General features: G+C 40.0%; 1 protein-coding gene across 2 annotated transcripts; it reads left to right on the forward strand.

Annotated features, from left to right (window-relative positions):
• The first annotated feature begins 954 nt into the window (after positions 1–954).
• Positions 955–14252, forward strand: NIPAL1 (NIPA like domain containing 1). Of its 2 annotated transcripts, none has more exons than XM_006019002.2 (6): positions 955–1372; positions 3258–3524; positions 4977–5033; positions 5776–5866; positions 9765–9925; positions 12191–14252. In XM_006019002.2, exons 1-6 carry the CDS (start codon positions 1312–1314, stop codon positions 12802–12804), a joined length of 1251 nt encoding a protein of 416 aa, XP_006019064.1. In that variant the 5' UTR covers positions 955–1311; the 3' UTR covers positions 12805–14252. The 2 variants fall into 2 exon arrangements, with proteins under 2 accessions (XP_006019064.1, XP_025054117.1); XM_025198332.1 differs by having other exon boundaries at positions 960–1034.
• The last annotated feature ends 1855 nt before the right edge of the window (positions 14253–16107 follow it).

Consider the following 16107-nt stretch of genomic DNA (forward strand, 5'->3'; position numbering starts at 1 on the left):
CGAGGGAAGGCAACTGAGGCCCGCCCTTGTGTTCTCACTGGAGTCCACAGCAGGACTCCAGTTCCTAAGCAGCCACATGCACATTTTGGGGTCTGATGCCAGCTCAGCCCCAAACATTCCCTGAGGGGGTGATCCCAAACCCAGATTTTTTTTTTATTACATTTTCCATATTCCAAGCCAAATTCACTAAAACAAATTCCAAATCCGTGTCAGCCCAGAACCATAATTGGCCCTACTACCAGCAAACATCCTCCACCCCCAACTGGGGCTTCAGATGTTTCCAAATCCTTTGGCAAGCATCCTGCTTGCCCAAGCCCGGAGGCTTGGGGTTTGGATGCCCCCGACTTTCACTTGCCTTCAGCCCTATGACCCAGGAGCAAGTAAGGGAGGAGTCTCCCCTTTCCACACAGTGGACATAAAGCCAAGCCCTTCCCACTCCAGCAGCTAAGTGGGAGGTTTACTATACATTACCTTGGCAGGTGCTATCCCTGTGCCAGGAGAGCGGTCTTCCCCGGGAGCGACTAGGAAGACCGTCTCTGTGGTCACAGTGCTTCCCCTGCCAAGCAAGCATAGGACTACCTTTGATCTGAGCCCGCAAGAGGCCCAGACACGAGTCTGTGCTTTGCTGGGGGAGCCTATCCCACCTGGGTGCTTAAGGCCTGGGCTCTGCGCCTCGCTGGCACAGGGGGAGGGTGTGTGTGAGAGAGAGGAAGGGTGGGGGGGCCTCAGGGTTTGGATGAGCCCCCTGCAGCGCAGAGGCGATGGGCTCCGGCTCCCCCTCAAGAGCATGGCTTCTTGGAGCAGCGCCCAGCGCCTCAAGGGCCGCGCGCAGTGCGAGCAACCGGCCTGGAACCCACCCCTTTGCCCCCTGTTCCACAGCCAGGCATTGTTACGTCACAACGGGCGGAGCGAGCCGGGATTGGCTGCTGCCACGGGGTGGGAGCGGGCGGCGGGGCAGGTGTGCCCGGTGGGCTCCGCGGTAGGAGCTATGGGGGAGCTCGTGGTGGTGCCGGCCCGGGCGCCCTGCCATCGAGGTGGGCTCCCGCGCGGGGAAGAGCTGGACTGGCCCGTGGGCAAGGGCGGAGCCCTCTGCCTTGCACGGGGCAGCCCGGGCCGGGCGGAGAGAGCAGCCCCACATCTCCCGCACGGCTGCACCCGGGTGCTGCTGCTCCGCGCCAGCGCTTGCCGCACTCTTTCTCTCTGTCAGTGTCATGTTGAAGTGGGTGGATGAGCCCAGATCCATTTACAACAGCTGATTGCCGCTCCCGTTCAAGCCCCGGGCGCGTTGGTGCGACTCCGCACTTGTATTAAATGGCAGCGAAAAGCTGGAGGTTGTTACGGAGACGGGAGGCTGCGGTGGTGCGAGGCACAGGTGGGGAGACTCGACTCCAGCACAGCTGGGGAGTCTCCTAGCTTAGTGTTTTAGGAGCTGCTCCTGCAGCCCTTGGGTCAGTGGGGCGTGGGGCCATTGGCTCCGGTGCAATAGAAATAATTTGTTTAGCTATCAAAAGTCTTCATTCCACAGATACTTATGTATTATTAAATGACAAATATTATAGAAAGCTCTTTTCTTAAATGACCCAGTTCTTCAGCAGCACTTTACTCATTCCTTTTTTATTCCCCTGGCCTCGTTGTTCTTATAATAGTTTTTAAAGCTTTCTACTTTGACTCTATCAGTTGTAATATTTTTGTTCCTGAGGCAATGTTTTCCTTTACTGATGGGAAATGCCACTCTTACTGACTCATCACCCACAAGCTCTACTAAAGATCCTTTTGGCTTTCCTTACCTCTCAACTGCTTGCCAGTATCACCTTATAATTCAAACTGAAGAGCATCCATTTTGATTGTGCATTGTTTTATAATTTAGTTAGCCCTTGGAACTAATCTGAATACATACCCATTTACAGATGTACTGTTTATAGCAGTATAACTGTGTTGCACAAATTACAATAAACTGTGGCATATAGCTAGCTATCCATTGTCTGTGTCAGTGGGTCCCAAACTGTGGTCTGCAGATCCCAGAGGATTCATGAGGCCATGGTATATGATCTGTGGGTTGCACAATGACTCTGAAATCCTTTTTTTTTCTTTTTTTTTTTAAACTTGATATACAAACTATCACTTTAATGTATGGAATAAGTATTTTACGTTGCAGTTTTAAGCAAACAAGTATACCTGTGAACTGTAACATTTTTGTATGTGTTTTGAGTTTTTGTTTGCAACCTATAAGATCATGGAATATTTTCCCCCTTCCAAATTTCCTTATCTTATTTGTGATGCTCTCATTTTTTATTTTCTCTCACTTAGGTAAATTAGGCCCTTAAATGACTTGATAAATTTTCTTGCCTGAACCCGAGCTGTCCAGCTGGTGGCCCAGAGGTTGCATGTGGCCCAGTAGCAGATCCTGCTGCTGTGTCAGGGAAAAGGGGATGTGGGCTCTGAGTTCTGGACTTCCCCCTCTCTCTTCCAGCTCTTGAAGCCAGGGAGGGCTCTGTGTTGCCTATGCTGTGTGCATGGCTAGGGGGAGAAGAGCCGGGCTGCCCAGGCTGTGTGTATGGTCAGGAATAGAGCCTGACTGCATGAGTTGCCCGAGACAAGGGACTCTAGGAGGGCTTTAATGCATATTAATGTGCATTTGGTATTCAGAAGAATAGAATAACTCTACTTCATGCTGTTTAACATCCTCCTTAATAAACATCCACTAATACAATGCGATCTGAGAGCAATAAGATGATTTCAAGTTGAAGTGGCAGTCTTACTTAGCAATTCCTTACAGTTGTCATCAGTTTTATCAGAAATTATGGCCTATATTTATGGAATGGAAAGTGAGGGTACCAGCAGCTTATCTGCTACTTGTTCAAGCTGAGGAGCCAGAACCTGAGTGGCTCATTGGTTTTCCTAAGAGCGGGGGATACGTTGTGAAAAAGTATTGTACCCTTCCCTGGTGAAAAACTCCTAGGTAGAGAGACTTTACTGAGAAGACCTGGAGTGACTGGCATTTGAGGAAGAGCTGTGAGAGTAGAAGAAGCTGAACTGAGGATTTTAAAATTCTGTTTCTACTCTGTGGGATAAATGGACTGTGGCATGTTGTAGGATTTAGCATGGTGTGAAATGACACATTTCTCTGTAAAGGCATGTTGTAGAATCCTTGAGGTTTGAGGAGAGAAAATGAAATGGCACCCCTGTGGTACTGCGTTTGCCATGAGTTTGTTTGCCATGCCCTTTGCCAATACCTTTTCTATTTCTTCTTTTCCCAGGTGCTGTGCTTTCTTTGGTTTGTCACGACTTTTTTCAAGCATGGTGCAAGGTCATCAACGTGTCAGTGTCTCAGGCTTCTTTCTTCACCTACCCAAATAGACACTCCGATGAAACAAACCTGAGTATTTCCACATCTGCAGAGGCCAAATCTAGGCTCTTTGTAGGTGTGATTTTGGCAATAGGTTCCAGTATTTTTGTTGGTTCCAGCTTTATACTAAAAAAGAAGGCCCTTTTGCGATTGGCTGACAAAGGAATCACCAGAGCTGGTAAGAAATACTTGCTCATCTTTGACGGGAAAAACAAAAACGGTAGTGTGAGAGTGATGTTGTAGTCATGATGATTGATCAGTTGTGAGAGGCAATAATGTCTTAGGATGATATCTTTTATTGGACCAGCTATGCAGTTTGGATAAAGTTAGACAAGCTTTCAAATTCAGGACTTTCTTCTTGCATTTGAAAGGAAGGTATTTGATTATAGTAAACTAGGTATAGTAAGTTAAGCACAGCATAGAGGAGGGGCTGACAGGAAGGCTCAGGAGAAAAAAATCAACCTTTTTCATTACTAACAAGTCAGATCAAGCCGTTAATTATACATTTAAAAATATGCTTTACAGTGATCAGAAATGTCTGAATTATTAATGCCTTGTTAGAAGCGTAACTATTATTTTGCAGAGGCTACTAGATTTGAAAATCTCTTGGAAAGGTGGAAATGAGACTATGTGCTATGTCACAAGTATTTGTAAAATGCCTACCATGATTACATCAAATAACTTTTTATCTGGCACCAAAAGATTTTCATTATATGTCCCTTTCTGTATGAGAGGGGAAAGATTTGGAGACTGTAATAAGTTATAAAAGTAGTTTAAACGCATACCCAATTTTTGGAAGTGGGGAATGAGGTTTGAGAAGTAACAAATAGTTTTTGTAAAATTAACTACTATCATGAAATCACTGTGAAGAGGCTTGAGGAATGAATACTGGTAAAAACCTAGCTTAAAAAAAAACAAACTATGGTCCAAAGAACATCACTATTATGGGGATGACATTTCTTTGAAAAGTACTCAGAGTTTTCCTAACTTGACTCCTATTGAAGTTAGGAGCACAGTTATATCAACATGAAATACTTCTGAAAATACCATCCTAAATTTTGTAGAGTTAGAGCAGCTTAAATCTTTTGTAGACTTTTGAATTCTTATGTATGATGTTCTGCGTAAAATACTGAAATGTACTATTTCGGATGATGATCGAATTTAAAGAAAACAAGTTTTCCAGTATAATGTTTGTATTTTGCTTTTAAAAGTTTAGTTAGCTGTACTTTGTCTTTTAAAATATTTTACATAGCATATTCAGGCTGCAGTTTGGTATACATATACCTGCCTCTGCACATACTTTCCTTTTTAGCAAATGGATAATCCCAATCTGGTCTCATTTGTACTTGGAACTGGTCTGCCATGTATATACTGAAAAAAATCCCATTCAAGATGCAGCCCATTTAACGATAGTATTAAACCGTGCCATTTCCATGAGTTAATCAAAATTTGGTGATATGTCTAACCTCCATGTGACATCAATGTTGCATATGCGTGTTTAAATTAAATAAATGCTATACTCTACAGAATTTGAAACTTCAGTTGCAACTGTTAATGTCTAAGTGTCTTTTTAGATTCCTTCAACAATTCTTTTCTTCTAATATTAGCCTGCTTTTTTTTTCCCCCCAAGGGCAAGGTGGATATTCTTACTTGAAGGAATGGCTCTGGTGGGCAGGATTGCTTTCAAGTAAGCTTTGGAGAAGGGGAAGAGGGTGAATCTGATCTCTCTTACTCAAGCTACATGTAAATAAATCAAAATGCAGTTTTTGAAAAGGTTATTTACATTTTTAATTTACATTTTCTTCAGGAGAGAAAATTAAGTAAGGATACTTCTTGGCAAAGCCTTTGTGCCAAATTTAATGCTGGTGCATGTCAGGATTCCTAATCTATATGAAGTACTTCATTTGATTTCCAATTTTTCCACAGCTTTAGTAAATGAAGGGTTTTTGTTAGTAGCTCATTAAAGTTCCTTCTTTTTTTAATAGCAGTGGGGTAGATATCTGGGAATACAAAGCAGTGCTTTGATGGCTAAGAAGGTAAGTGTTTATATGTTTGTTTAAGTAGTACTGTTGGAGTACGATGTGGTTTTCAAAACTCCTTAATACTGCTTCTATTTAATTGTTTGTTTGCAAAAAATGATGGATATACCATGAACAGTTCTCTCCACTGCTACCATTACTGTTACATATTAATATACCTATGCAATACTTTGAAAACGGTCTTTTCCTGTGTATGTTTAACTTTTTATACTGTCTTTATTTTGGTTATCCAGAAGTAGTTCTTGGTAATTCTAAGAATAGTAAATGTAACTTTAAATTCACCATATGAGTAGTAGTTTAAGTAATAAGAAATTCTTTTACTTGTAGTGTCTATCACTTAATAATTATAACCACGCTTTCTATTTTTCTACAAATATTCTGTTTTTTTAGTGGGAATAGGAGAAGCTGCAAACTTCGCTGCATATGCCTTTGCACCTGCAACCTTAATTACCCCACTGGGTGCTTTGAGTGTTCTTATAAGGTTAGTATGAATTGGAAATACACATTGAAAAGTTAACCATTTACTGTATGCAAAAAATTCTATGTTTTATTGTACGTAAGAAAGTTGCCTCTTACCAGTAATACTTAAGATATCAAAATTTGGTACACCTGAATTTCTTTGCCTCCCTTTCTTAAAAAATGAATTTATTTGGGGGTATTGCAAGCAATTCTGTTGCAAAATATTTTTATATGTTCCAACTGTTTTTCCAGCAGTCTCATAAGTACTTCCAAAATCAGTGCACATTGATGGTATTAATCATGCTGATGAGCACATTGGTGATAAGTTTTTTGTTTTGTTGTCTCCTAGTGTTTCAAAAATGAATGTTCCCTCTACTTGTTAACAAACAGTAATGAACTCCTTTTTAAAAAATGCACTAGTATGTCATGTCAATATGTATTTTTTAAAACACTTTCTTTTAATAGTGAAATTCTTTTATATTACAACCAAATGTTGTTAAAGCTTCTTTTCTAGTCAGCTTTGAGAAAAGGAAATGGAGCTCCTTATTACCATGTTTTAAATGCTTCTCTTGGAAATATGAGCACTTCTTAAAGAATATTTGCCTTTGCCATATGAAGAAATAAATAACTCGGAAGTACTTAGCAAATACCTAATCCAGTCTATCCTTGGCCCACAGGCCATACTGATTGCAATTATGACAGTTTATCGTTAAAGATTTTTAGACTTAAACACCACAGCACATGCTATATAGTACTATCTGTTACATATCCCTGTTTGAGAAGATTGTGTTGTATAGTAAACAGCTTCTTAGTTAAGCCTAGTTCTTATGCCTGAGCTTTTCTTATTACCATATAGATACTCCTTTTATTTCACTTCTGCCTCTGGTGCCCAGGGGCCCCAATTAGGGCCCCAACACACTACACACTGTACAAAAGTACAAATATATGGGGACTTAAATTGTCAAGGCCACCCGAGTCCTATTTTTAAAAGCAACTTAAGCCCTCTGAAGACTAAGTCTCATTTAAAATCAATGGGAGTTATGGTCCATGTATTTAGGTCCTAGTGTGCTTAAGTCGCTTGAAATTTGAACTTAAATATGCAAGCTTGCTTCTCAAAAGCCTAAGCACAGCATTGGGGTACTTGTTTGGGCTCCCTATAAACTGTCTACTCTCTACCTATTAGCTGGGCTTGGATGCAGATGGAAAAGGATTGGGTGTATAAGGCTTGTTTCTCAGTGGTGGTTCTGGGTTAGCAAGGTTTCTCTACCAGTGCTTCTTTACCAAGGTGCCTTGGCACTCTGGGGTGCTTGAGATCCTTTCAAGGGTGATGCAGGGTTCTACACAGTTAGATATGAAACGTGTTGGATATGAAAACATGATTAATATGATACACTCCATTAAAATTAACTGGGTGTAATGTAAGGTTTCCTACGGACAAAGACTGATGGAAGGATATAAGGAGTCACAGTGGATACAGAAGTCCATAGGCCCCAGTGTCTTTGGTAGAAAGGGTTAATTTTTTAATTTTTTTTGTTTTAATACTTCTACCTCAGTAGTACCTAACCTTTCTGGGGTAGGGGTCAAATGAGTAGTGAGGGGTCAGTTCATGATCTGGATCTGATGCACAGAATCGGTCAATGGGCCCAATCCAGCATGGGGTCAGCATATGCCCCATACTTTCCAGATCAAGCCGGTACACGGGGCCATGTCATCTGGCCTAGGGGCCTTGGAAACTTGGTGGTAGGGGAGCAGTGGAAGCATTAATTGTCACTGCTCCCTGATGCCAAGTTTCCAAACCTGTGGAGAGCCCTTCAGACTGGATGATACAGCTCAGCAGGCCAGCGGTTGAGCACAGCTGCTTTACATTGCCATTGTGAGACCAGTACAGGAATGCCACATGCATTCTTGAGAGAGGCTGAAAATCAGACAGAATGCAAAAAAAAAGGGTCATAAAAATTATTCTAGGCCTAGGCACCCTGCTTAATAAGAAACTAGAGGCCAGATTCTATGCCACCTAACTCTTAGGTACCTTAGTGTGATATGCTTTAGCAAAACAACTTATTTGGTTCAACTAGATAATATGTAATGGTTTTTGATTTAATAGCACATGATATATAGGTGGCCATGATAAATGATCTAATGGTCCTTTTGGCACTTAAACTCTGAGTAATTTTTAAAAATATACTTAAGCCAGCAGCTGCAGAAGGTCGGACTACATCATCTAATGATCCCTTTTGGCCCTAGCGTCTAAGATACCAGTTTCCTTATTTTTTACTTCTATCAAGCCATGCATCTCTCAATCTGCCTGCAGTAACTTTACATTTAATAGAAGCGCTACCATTCACTTCCTTGTACGTATGTTATGATAATGCTCTACTGCTGCACTTCATCTAATCATGCTATTACACAGCTGCATCACTAATTATTTTTATGAAATTGTAGCCTGCAGCCATGCTGATCCTTGTGAAATCAAGCAGGTAAGGAGCCAGGCTGAGTCATCCCTTGAATGGGAGGGCGTACTTTTAATTAAAGTTGCTCTCTAATTAAAGAGTTAATTAGCATGCTCCAGCAGACTTGATTAGTTAATTAGAACACATCAGAGCAAACATAGGGTACATGTATAAATGCCCCAACAGACTACTTGGGCAATACAGAAAGTAATTCATTAGGTTGTGCTATATCCATTTCAAGTTAGTGCTGTACAATTTCTTACTAGGGTGTGGGGAGCCACTGTACTGACTGAAGAAGGAGGAGCAGTGAGATTTAAATTCTATGCAGTTGCATAAGCATTGAGTGTATTCACCCAGGGCACTTCAAGAAGGATAAGAGGAGGAGTGTTTGCTTCTACAACTTGGCCAGATTTTAAATATTGAAATTGTCAAACTGTTTCTCTAAAAAAAATCCCCCGGCCATTTCAATTGGGTTATATAATTTCAGTCAGATAGAAAATATTACTAGGCATGCATTTCAGCAGTGGATAAAGCACTTCTAGATGGAGATGTATTTAGATATTGCACTTAGCACTATTGTATTTGAGTGCCAGAAAATCTCTAACCTGCCTTCTAAGAGAGCAGAGATCATTTTTTTTAAAGCAGTAGTATTTTTCTAGGGCAATAGTTCCCAATCTGTGATACACGTACCACCAGTGGTACGCAGACAGCCTGTCAGTGATGTACATTAACAGATTTATTATAATTAGTTTATATTTAAAAAAAATGCTGGTGGTACTTAAGGTTGAACTGAAAAATTTTCTCGTGGTACTAAAGGTTATATTGTTTTAAATTGGTGGTGCACAATCTATCAGAGGTTTGAGAACCACTGTGCTATGTTCCCCAGATGTTAATGTGCTTTAAGTATACTACCAAAACAAAGGTATATTTTAAAAACTGGCAGGTGATATATGCTTTGCTCTTGCTTGGATCACACATGAACATGATCTTGCTCCAGTCTGAAATTATAAGGTACAGGGGAATTTTATCCTGCAACTTTAGATTTCTTTTCTTCCATTGGCTCTAGCCAAGACAGTCTTTCTCAGTCTGGGACCACATATTTTACGACTCTTTTTCTAGGGCTTCTGTACCAGTAGCACTTGCCTCTGGACTTCATAGAGCTTTAAAAAGAAGTGACTGGAACAAATATTGCTTTTCCTGACTCTTCAGAGTTATGGTGGGGAATGTGAAGGAAAGAGACAGGACTTGATGAAAAGTGCTAAATCTTGCCCCATTTTCTGTCTGATCTTCATAAAATTAAGGGGGAAAATATTTTGCAAAAAAAGTTTCTGGTTAGACTGTTTCTTCTTTACATTTGATTTATTCCTTATCCCCAATCCAAAGTACCTTCTGAACTGTCATTTTAAACAAAAGTATTTCACTGTTATGTAAAGTGCACCTAAATCTGTTCCTTGTATTTTCTTTATCCAGTGCAATACTATCATCTTATTTTTTAAATGAGAAGCTGAATGTTCATGGAAAGTTGGGTTGCATTTTAAGTATTTTGGGATCAACAGTGATGGTTATTCACGCACCTGAAGAGGAGGAGGTCACTTCATTAGCAGAAATGGAAATAAAACTACAGGATTCAGGTCTGCTACTTAAACCAACCCTATTTAATTAAAAATGTTGTGTAGAGGGTTTCTAAGTATCTTTGCTTTCACAGGTGTTAACAAGTATTGGAGGGTTTTATTGAGCTGCATTCTACCACCCCCTGGGCACGTCTGCACAAGACACTGACTGCACAGTAACTGAATAATACTACCCAGTAGCATGTCACAGCACTAACACTGCTAATACACTACTGCACAGTATTATTAGGTTACTGCATGGTAGCATCATTTAAGGCATTCACCAGCACTACTGTGCAGTAATTCTGGTTACTGCACCTTTATTTAGTACTTGATTATACAAATACTAAATACATGTGCAGTAACCACTGCATGGTAGCGTCTCATGTCAAAACACTCCCCGTTTAGTTTTCCTGCAGTGGAAAGTCAAGTTCAGTATTTCTCTGGCATCTTCTTACTGTAACATTCCTTGAAGTTAAAATTCAGGCCATCAGTGTTAGCAAACAAGACTTACTAAAACACTCTCTTTATATATGTGCACAGAGAGAAATCTGTGTATACGTTGATGCATCCTATGCCAACATTAAGGTTCAATCTGGTCTGGTGTTTCCAGTCTGCAGATTGGGAGGAGTATGCCTGAAGCAGAGAGCTGTCTGAGTTGAGATGATCATCTTTAATTTATAATGAGTACCCACTAAAAGTGCTATAGAAATATTTAATGGTTAAATCTTCAAAATGCCCCATGAGGTGCTGTAGAATGGATCATACTGTGAAGCTTATGTATAGCAATGTTCCTTTAGGACCCGCAGAAAAAAGACCTCAGTTCTTTTCTACCAAATATCAGCAAACTTACTTTTAATGTTTCATTTGTATGTTTTGGGCATTTTCCAGTAAGCAAGAATGATGCAATACATCTTAAAAATTGTATTTGAGATTGCATACAATTGGTCTAAACTACTATAATTTAACAACCTTTTCCAGCTGCAGGCTGGAATGACCCACCTCAGGTCAGGGGAAAATGGGTGGGCACTATGACTTGCTCTCACCCAGCTTTTCTCCCCACAGTGGCAAGGGGCAAACACCCACAGCCAAAGTCCCATGTCCATACGCTGGAGCCAAAGGTTCTCTGGGATGGATCTGACTCATGGGTTGTAGGTTGCCAACCCCTGGTATAGATTTAAAAAAACAAAGAAACCCTCATATATGGTAGCTAATAAATGCAAATCTACTCTTGTACTGTCTAATTGCATAAAATGTATAGACCTCCAAAGGACTCATTCATTCCTGACTGACTAGTTGACAGGCTTTTGGAGAATAGCAACTTTGGCAGAATACCTGGTTCTTTCAGGGACATGTATGGGGAACTATTCACCATCAAAGAGAGAGAGAGAGAGAGAGAGAGAGAGAGAGAGAGAGAGAGAGAGAGAGAGAGAGAGAGAGAGAGAGAGAGAGAGAGAGAGAGAGAGAGAGAGAGAGAGAGAGAGAGAGAGAGAGAGAGAGAGAGAGAGAGAGAGAGAGAGAGAGAGAGAGAGAGAGAGAGAGAGAGAGAGAGAGAGAGAGAGAGAGAGAGAGAGAGAGAGAGAGAGAGAGAGAGAGAGAGAGAGAGAGAGAGAGAGAGAGAGAGAGAGAGAGAGAGAGAGAGAGAGAGAGAGAGAGAGAGAGAGAGAGAGAGAGAGAGAGAGAGAGAGAGAGAGAGAGAGAGAGAGAGAGAGAGAGAGAGAGAGAGAGAGAGAGAGAGAGAGAGAGAGAGAGAGAGAGAGAGAGAGAGAGAGAGAGAGAGAGAGAGAGAGAGAGAGAGAGAGAGAGAGAGAGAGAGAGAGAGAGAGAGAGAGAGAGAGAGAGAGAGAGAGAGAGAGAGAGAGAGAGAGAGAGAGAGAGAGAGAGAGAGAGAGAGAGAGAGAGAGAGAGAGAGAGAGAACTGCAACTGTGAGGGAGAGGATTAGCAAATTTGAGAGATTATACTGTGGAAGTAAGGATGGCCCAGAATGAGTAAGTGAAAAGTTCAGTCCTGATTTGTTTTACTAAAATGCTGTGAACTTGGTCCAGGGAAGGGAAGGCCCTTGGCCTAGCTAATGAAAGGAAATGACCTTTGGGGAAATGACGGGACCACCTTCATGTTTTAAAAATGTTTTTGCAAGATTGGTAACTTACTGGCTGCCTTTTTTTACAAAATAAGGGGAAAAGCATATTTGTAATTACATGTGAAACTTTTCATGCCTTATTGCATCAAAATGTTTTAAACATAAAATAGATGTTTTTCACTTTTTCCTCCCTCCCTTTTTCCAGTGTTTATTGCATTTGCTGCTGTTCTAATGGTCATCTCCCTAGTGTTGATTTTTGTTGTGGCTCCGAGGATAGGTCAGACGAATATCCTGGTCTACATCTCAATTTGTTCCGTGATTGGTGCCTTCTCTGTTTCATCCATCAAAGGCCTGGGCATTGCCATTAAAGAGATGCTGGAGCAGAAGCCAGTTTACCTACATCCACTGGTTTATATTTTGGTGGGGACGTTGGTGCTGTCAGTCAGCATTCAGATCAATTATCTCAACAAAGCACTGGATGTGTTTAATACATCTTTAGTGACACCGATTTATTATGTGTTTTTCACCATGATAGTTGTGACATGCTCCATCATCTTGTTCCAAGAATGGAATAGCATGAACCTCGGTGATATCATTGGGACCCTCAGTGGATTTTTTACTATAATCATAGGCATTTTTCTTTTGCATGCTTTTAAAAATATTAATATCTCCTGGAATCAATTGATATCTGCTACCATAAAAGAATCTTCACTGCCACATCATGAATATGAAACTCATCATACTTTATTGGAGGACACATATGAGGAGGAGAATACTTTGTTTAATAGAGGACACATACAGGGAGCTATTCACCATTAAACTATTTAATTACAAGCCAGATCCACTTTAGCCTACCAGAACACACTTTTCATCTAGCCTTCTCTGCAAAACAGTATGAAGTCAGCTAGCATTAGCTACGAAGTGATCTACTTGGAGAAATAGCCAACAGTCACTTTGACATTGTCCATAATGAACAGAAAGCTATGAATTACTGAATGGCACAAATAGAATTATGACGTTGTTGCCACTTATTTCTTGGCCATGTCTCTGGCAGTATATTTGTTTCTGCAAGGTTTCTACATAGCATGACAACTGGAAATATTTTTTTAAGTTGAAGAATTGGGGCATGTGCAATTTGTATTAATAAAATATTTTTTTCCTTTCATGATCCACAGTAATAAACAGCTTTACTAAGGTGAAAGACATTTTGCAGTGAAGGCATTAATTTATAGATATAATGATGTTTTCAAAGAGTGATATTCTTAATATTTGCCAAGGTAATTACATGTAACATTCTACTTTTGAAGGCTGTCATTTAGCAGATATTCTAAAGAACTTCCCCAATTAACATTGTTACAAAGCTGTTAATTTGTTAAATGAAATCTTCATTTGTGGCCACCACTGGACCTGGTACAGATAGCATGAAAACTTTTATAAAAATCAGTTATTTGGAAGCTAGTGCCCAATTACATGTTTGTACCCGTTAACTTTTATTTTGCATTATAATCCTATAATTTAGTTTTAAGTGAGATGTTTTCACCTTATCAAATTCATACACACTTTGCATGCCTTCTTCCCTTGAAACTGTGGCCAGGATTTATCAAGAAGTCAAAAGGATTTTTTTTAAATGAAACTCTCTTCTTGATGGAAATGAAGACATTTGAAATAAAAAGAACAGTCGTTTAAAGGAAGAGAAGATATGTGTATAAATAAACCTTTCAAAACGCACAAATCCCTTCCTTCAGAACCAAAAGATGGATGAATTAAAATCTGTATGTGATATTGTCTATTCCAAAATGGAGTTAATGGATTAATGCTTTGACTTGGATGTGATATTTTCCTTACACCTAAGTTTGTTTCTACTAATTACCTCAAGCCTTTGTCTTCTGCATTGCTGTTGGGTGAAGTCTGTGTTTATGTGCATTTCTGTATCTCTTTCTGCACCCCTAGGTTCTACTACTAAAACCATGAACTACACCAGAAAATCCTGTATTTTTTAAATATGTACTTCTCAGGAAAAGAATCATTTAAGTGTTTGTTAAATGTTCAGAACGTCTGATAAGTGCACAAACTTAAGATTGACCTTTTTTTCTGTGAACAAGCCATAAATAAGTTTGTTAATCATTTCTAAAACTATAGCAACATGAATGTATTAGTTAAAAGCAGGGCTGTGATAAGCAGTTTATATAATGGGTGATCAAAATGCATACTATATTATGTTAAGCACTTTATTTTGTCTATCCCTTATGGTTTACAACTGCTTTATATTTGCCTCACAATTAAATATATTTACTTCATAAAAGTCTACTGTCTGCCTTCATGAGCTATTATCTATGCTACAAGAGTCCCTCAGTTGCAGTTGTTAACTGTGAAGCCTGAAAATGACAACTTATCTGTTCACAGATTGCATTTTATTGCACGATTTGTATTTTACTTGTTGACATCTCATTACTTGCTGACATCTCATTACTTACTATACTCTGAGCCAGAAAATGATTTCAGCCATTCTTTGTGTACATCTTAAACAGGGTTAGGATGCTTAAGCTGTAAAGCACTTCATTACTGTTTTATAGTATGGTTCCCTTGAATTCTGAACCACTTAGTCAGATGATAATAGAATTTAATCCATTCTTTCTTCTTGCTCACAAGTGATGGGGGTGAAACATGCAAAATGTTATGTAATAAAGGAATACCAAGAATCTTCTGCATTTTGGAGAATGAGGCTGTGCTCTTTCGCATTTCATATGTTCATAAAGCAAATCTTTGCATAGGGAGCCCCAATCAGCTGACTGCTACTCTGAGCCTGGGGGTTAACCAGAGGCCTTGATTTCAGTGCACCCCTGAAGCTAGTAGCAGCAGTCAGCTGATTGACTGGTGCATGAGGAGCCCAGGATCAAGGTTCTCTCTAAGCTGCGTTACTGTGCGGCTGCGTTACTGTGCGGCCGCGCACGATTTAAAATCTTACCCCAGATAGAGATATGCATTTTTAAAAAATGCTAGGATTTTTTTTCATATATAAAACATCTTATTTTTTCACATTCTTCTCCTTACCTGCTTGCTTATCTCATATATTTTTAGAACAAGCCTTTCCTGTTGGGCCCTCTTAGTTAGCTTAAATTAATTCATGCTGCCATTTCTTATTATGGAAGCTAAGTGTTACTTAAAAAAAAAAAAATATATATATATATATATATATATCATACAACAAAGAGGACTGGGTCTGAAACTGTGGCCACTACAACCATAGCTGTGTGGGCAGGCTGAGGCCAGAGCAACCATATGCCCTATTACAAGGCTAGGAAACCACTAGCTGCAAGCCAGTAAGTACCTGTATTCAGTTTACATATATGGAATGTATTAGGTGTTTCAGGTTATCTCCCTTCCTCACCTCTGCTTATTTTAAAAATAAAAAGCCACAAAAACTTGTGGATAAAGTAGGGTTCATATGCAAACAAAATATGTGATACAAAAGTATGGAAATAAAGGTTAAGCCACCTTGATTTTGTAAGTACGTATTTAATTGTACATACTTTTGCCTGCAGCAACCTCTTTCCACCACCACAGCTACAGTACACCAGATACTACACACCACAGCTTTAAGTCTGCCTCCCAAGGGTAATCATCTTTGCATCACCACTTTTACCTGCCCTATCTCTTTTCCAACACCCCCCTGTCTAACACAACCAGCTACCACACTAAACATCTACAACTGCTGACATTGAGGGAAAAGAAACTCAAGAAGAAGCACATGCAAAGAGCAGTGCTTCTCAGCCAGGGTACCATGAGATGCTGCACACTCTTAGCACTTTTAAGTGTGCAAATATGTGAGTCACAAGATAAACCCAGAGATTTCAAATAAGAATTCAGTGTGTCCAAAACAGTCTGACCTGTGGTCTGAGTTCTTTAAAACAGAAGAATTGCTCTGTTATTTTTCTGCACTCACAAAACAAGTGAAAGCTAAGAGCTGGCATTTTCTCTGGGGTGCCTTGAGTCTAAAAAGATTGAGAACCATCGGTGTAGAGCTTCTAACATTTTTTCTTTACTTGTATAGTAGGGTAGAATCTGCTAGATCCATATTAGCCTGCAGTGACAAACATGTAATGAAACCAGTTTAATAAGATT

Source organism: Alligator sinensis, unplaced genomic scaffold (genome assembly GCF_000455745.1).
Source record: "Alligator sinensis unplaced genomic scaffold, ASM45574v1 scaffold134_1, whole genome shotgun sequence".
In the NCBI taxonomy this organism is placed as follows: Eukaryota; Metazoa; Chordata; order Crocodylia; family Alligatoridae; genus Alligator; species Alligator sinensis.

What these genes read in the sequence shown, in the direction of transcription:
- NIPAL1 (XM_006019002.2), top strand. Translation starts at nt 1,312, where the DNA reads ATGGCAGCGAAAAGCTGGAGGTTGTTACGGAGACGGGAGGCTGCGGTG. An exon ending in TGCGGTGGTGCGAGGCACAG is followed by an intron (nt 1,373 to 3,257) that starts GTGGGGAGACTC and finishes TTCTTTTCCCAG; the next exon opens with GTGCTGTGCTTTCTTTGGTT. An exon ending in AATAAAACTACAGGATTCAG is followed by an intron (nt 9,926 to 12,190) that starts GTCTGCTACTTA and finishes CCCTTTTTCCAG; the next exon opens with TGTTTATTGCATTTGCTGCT.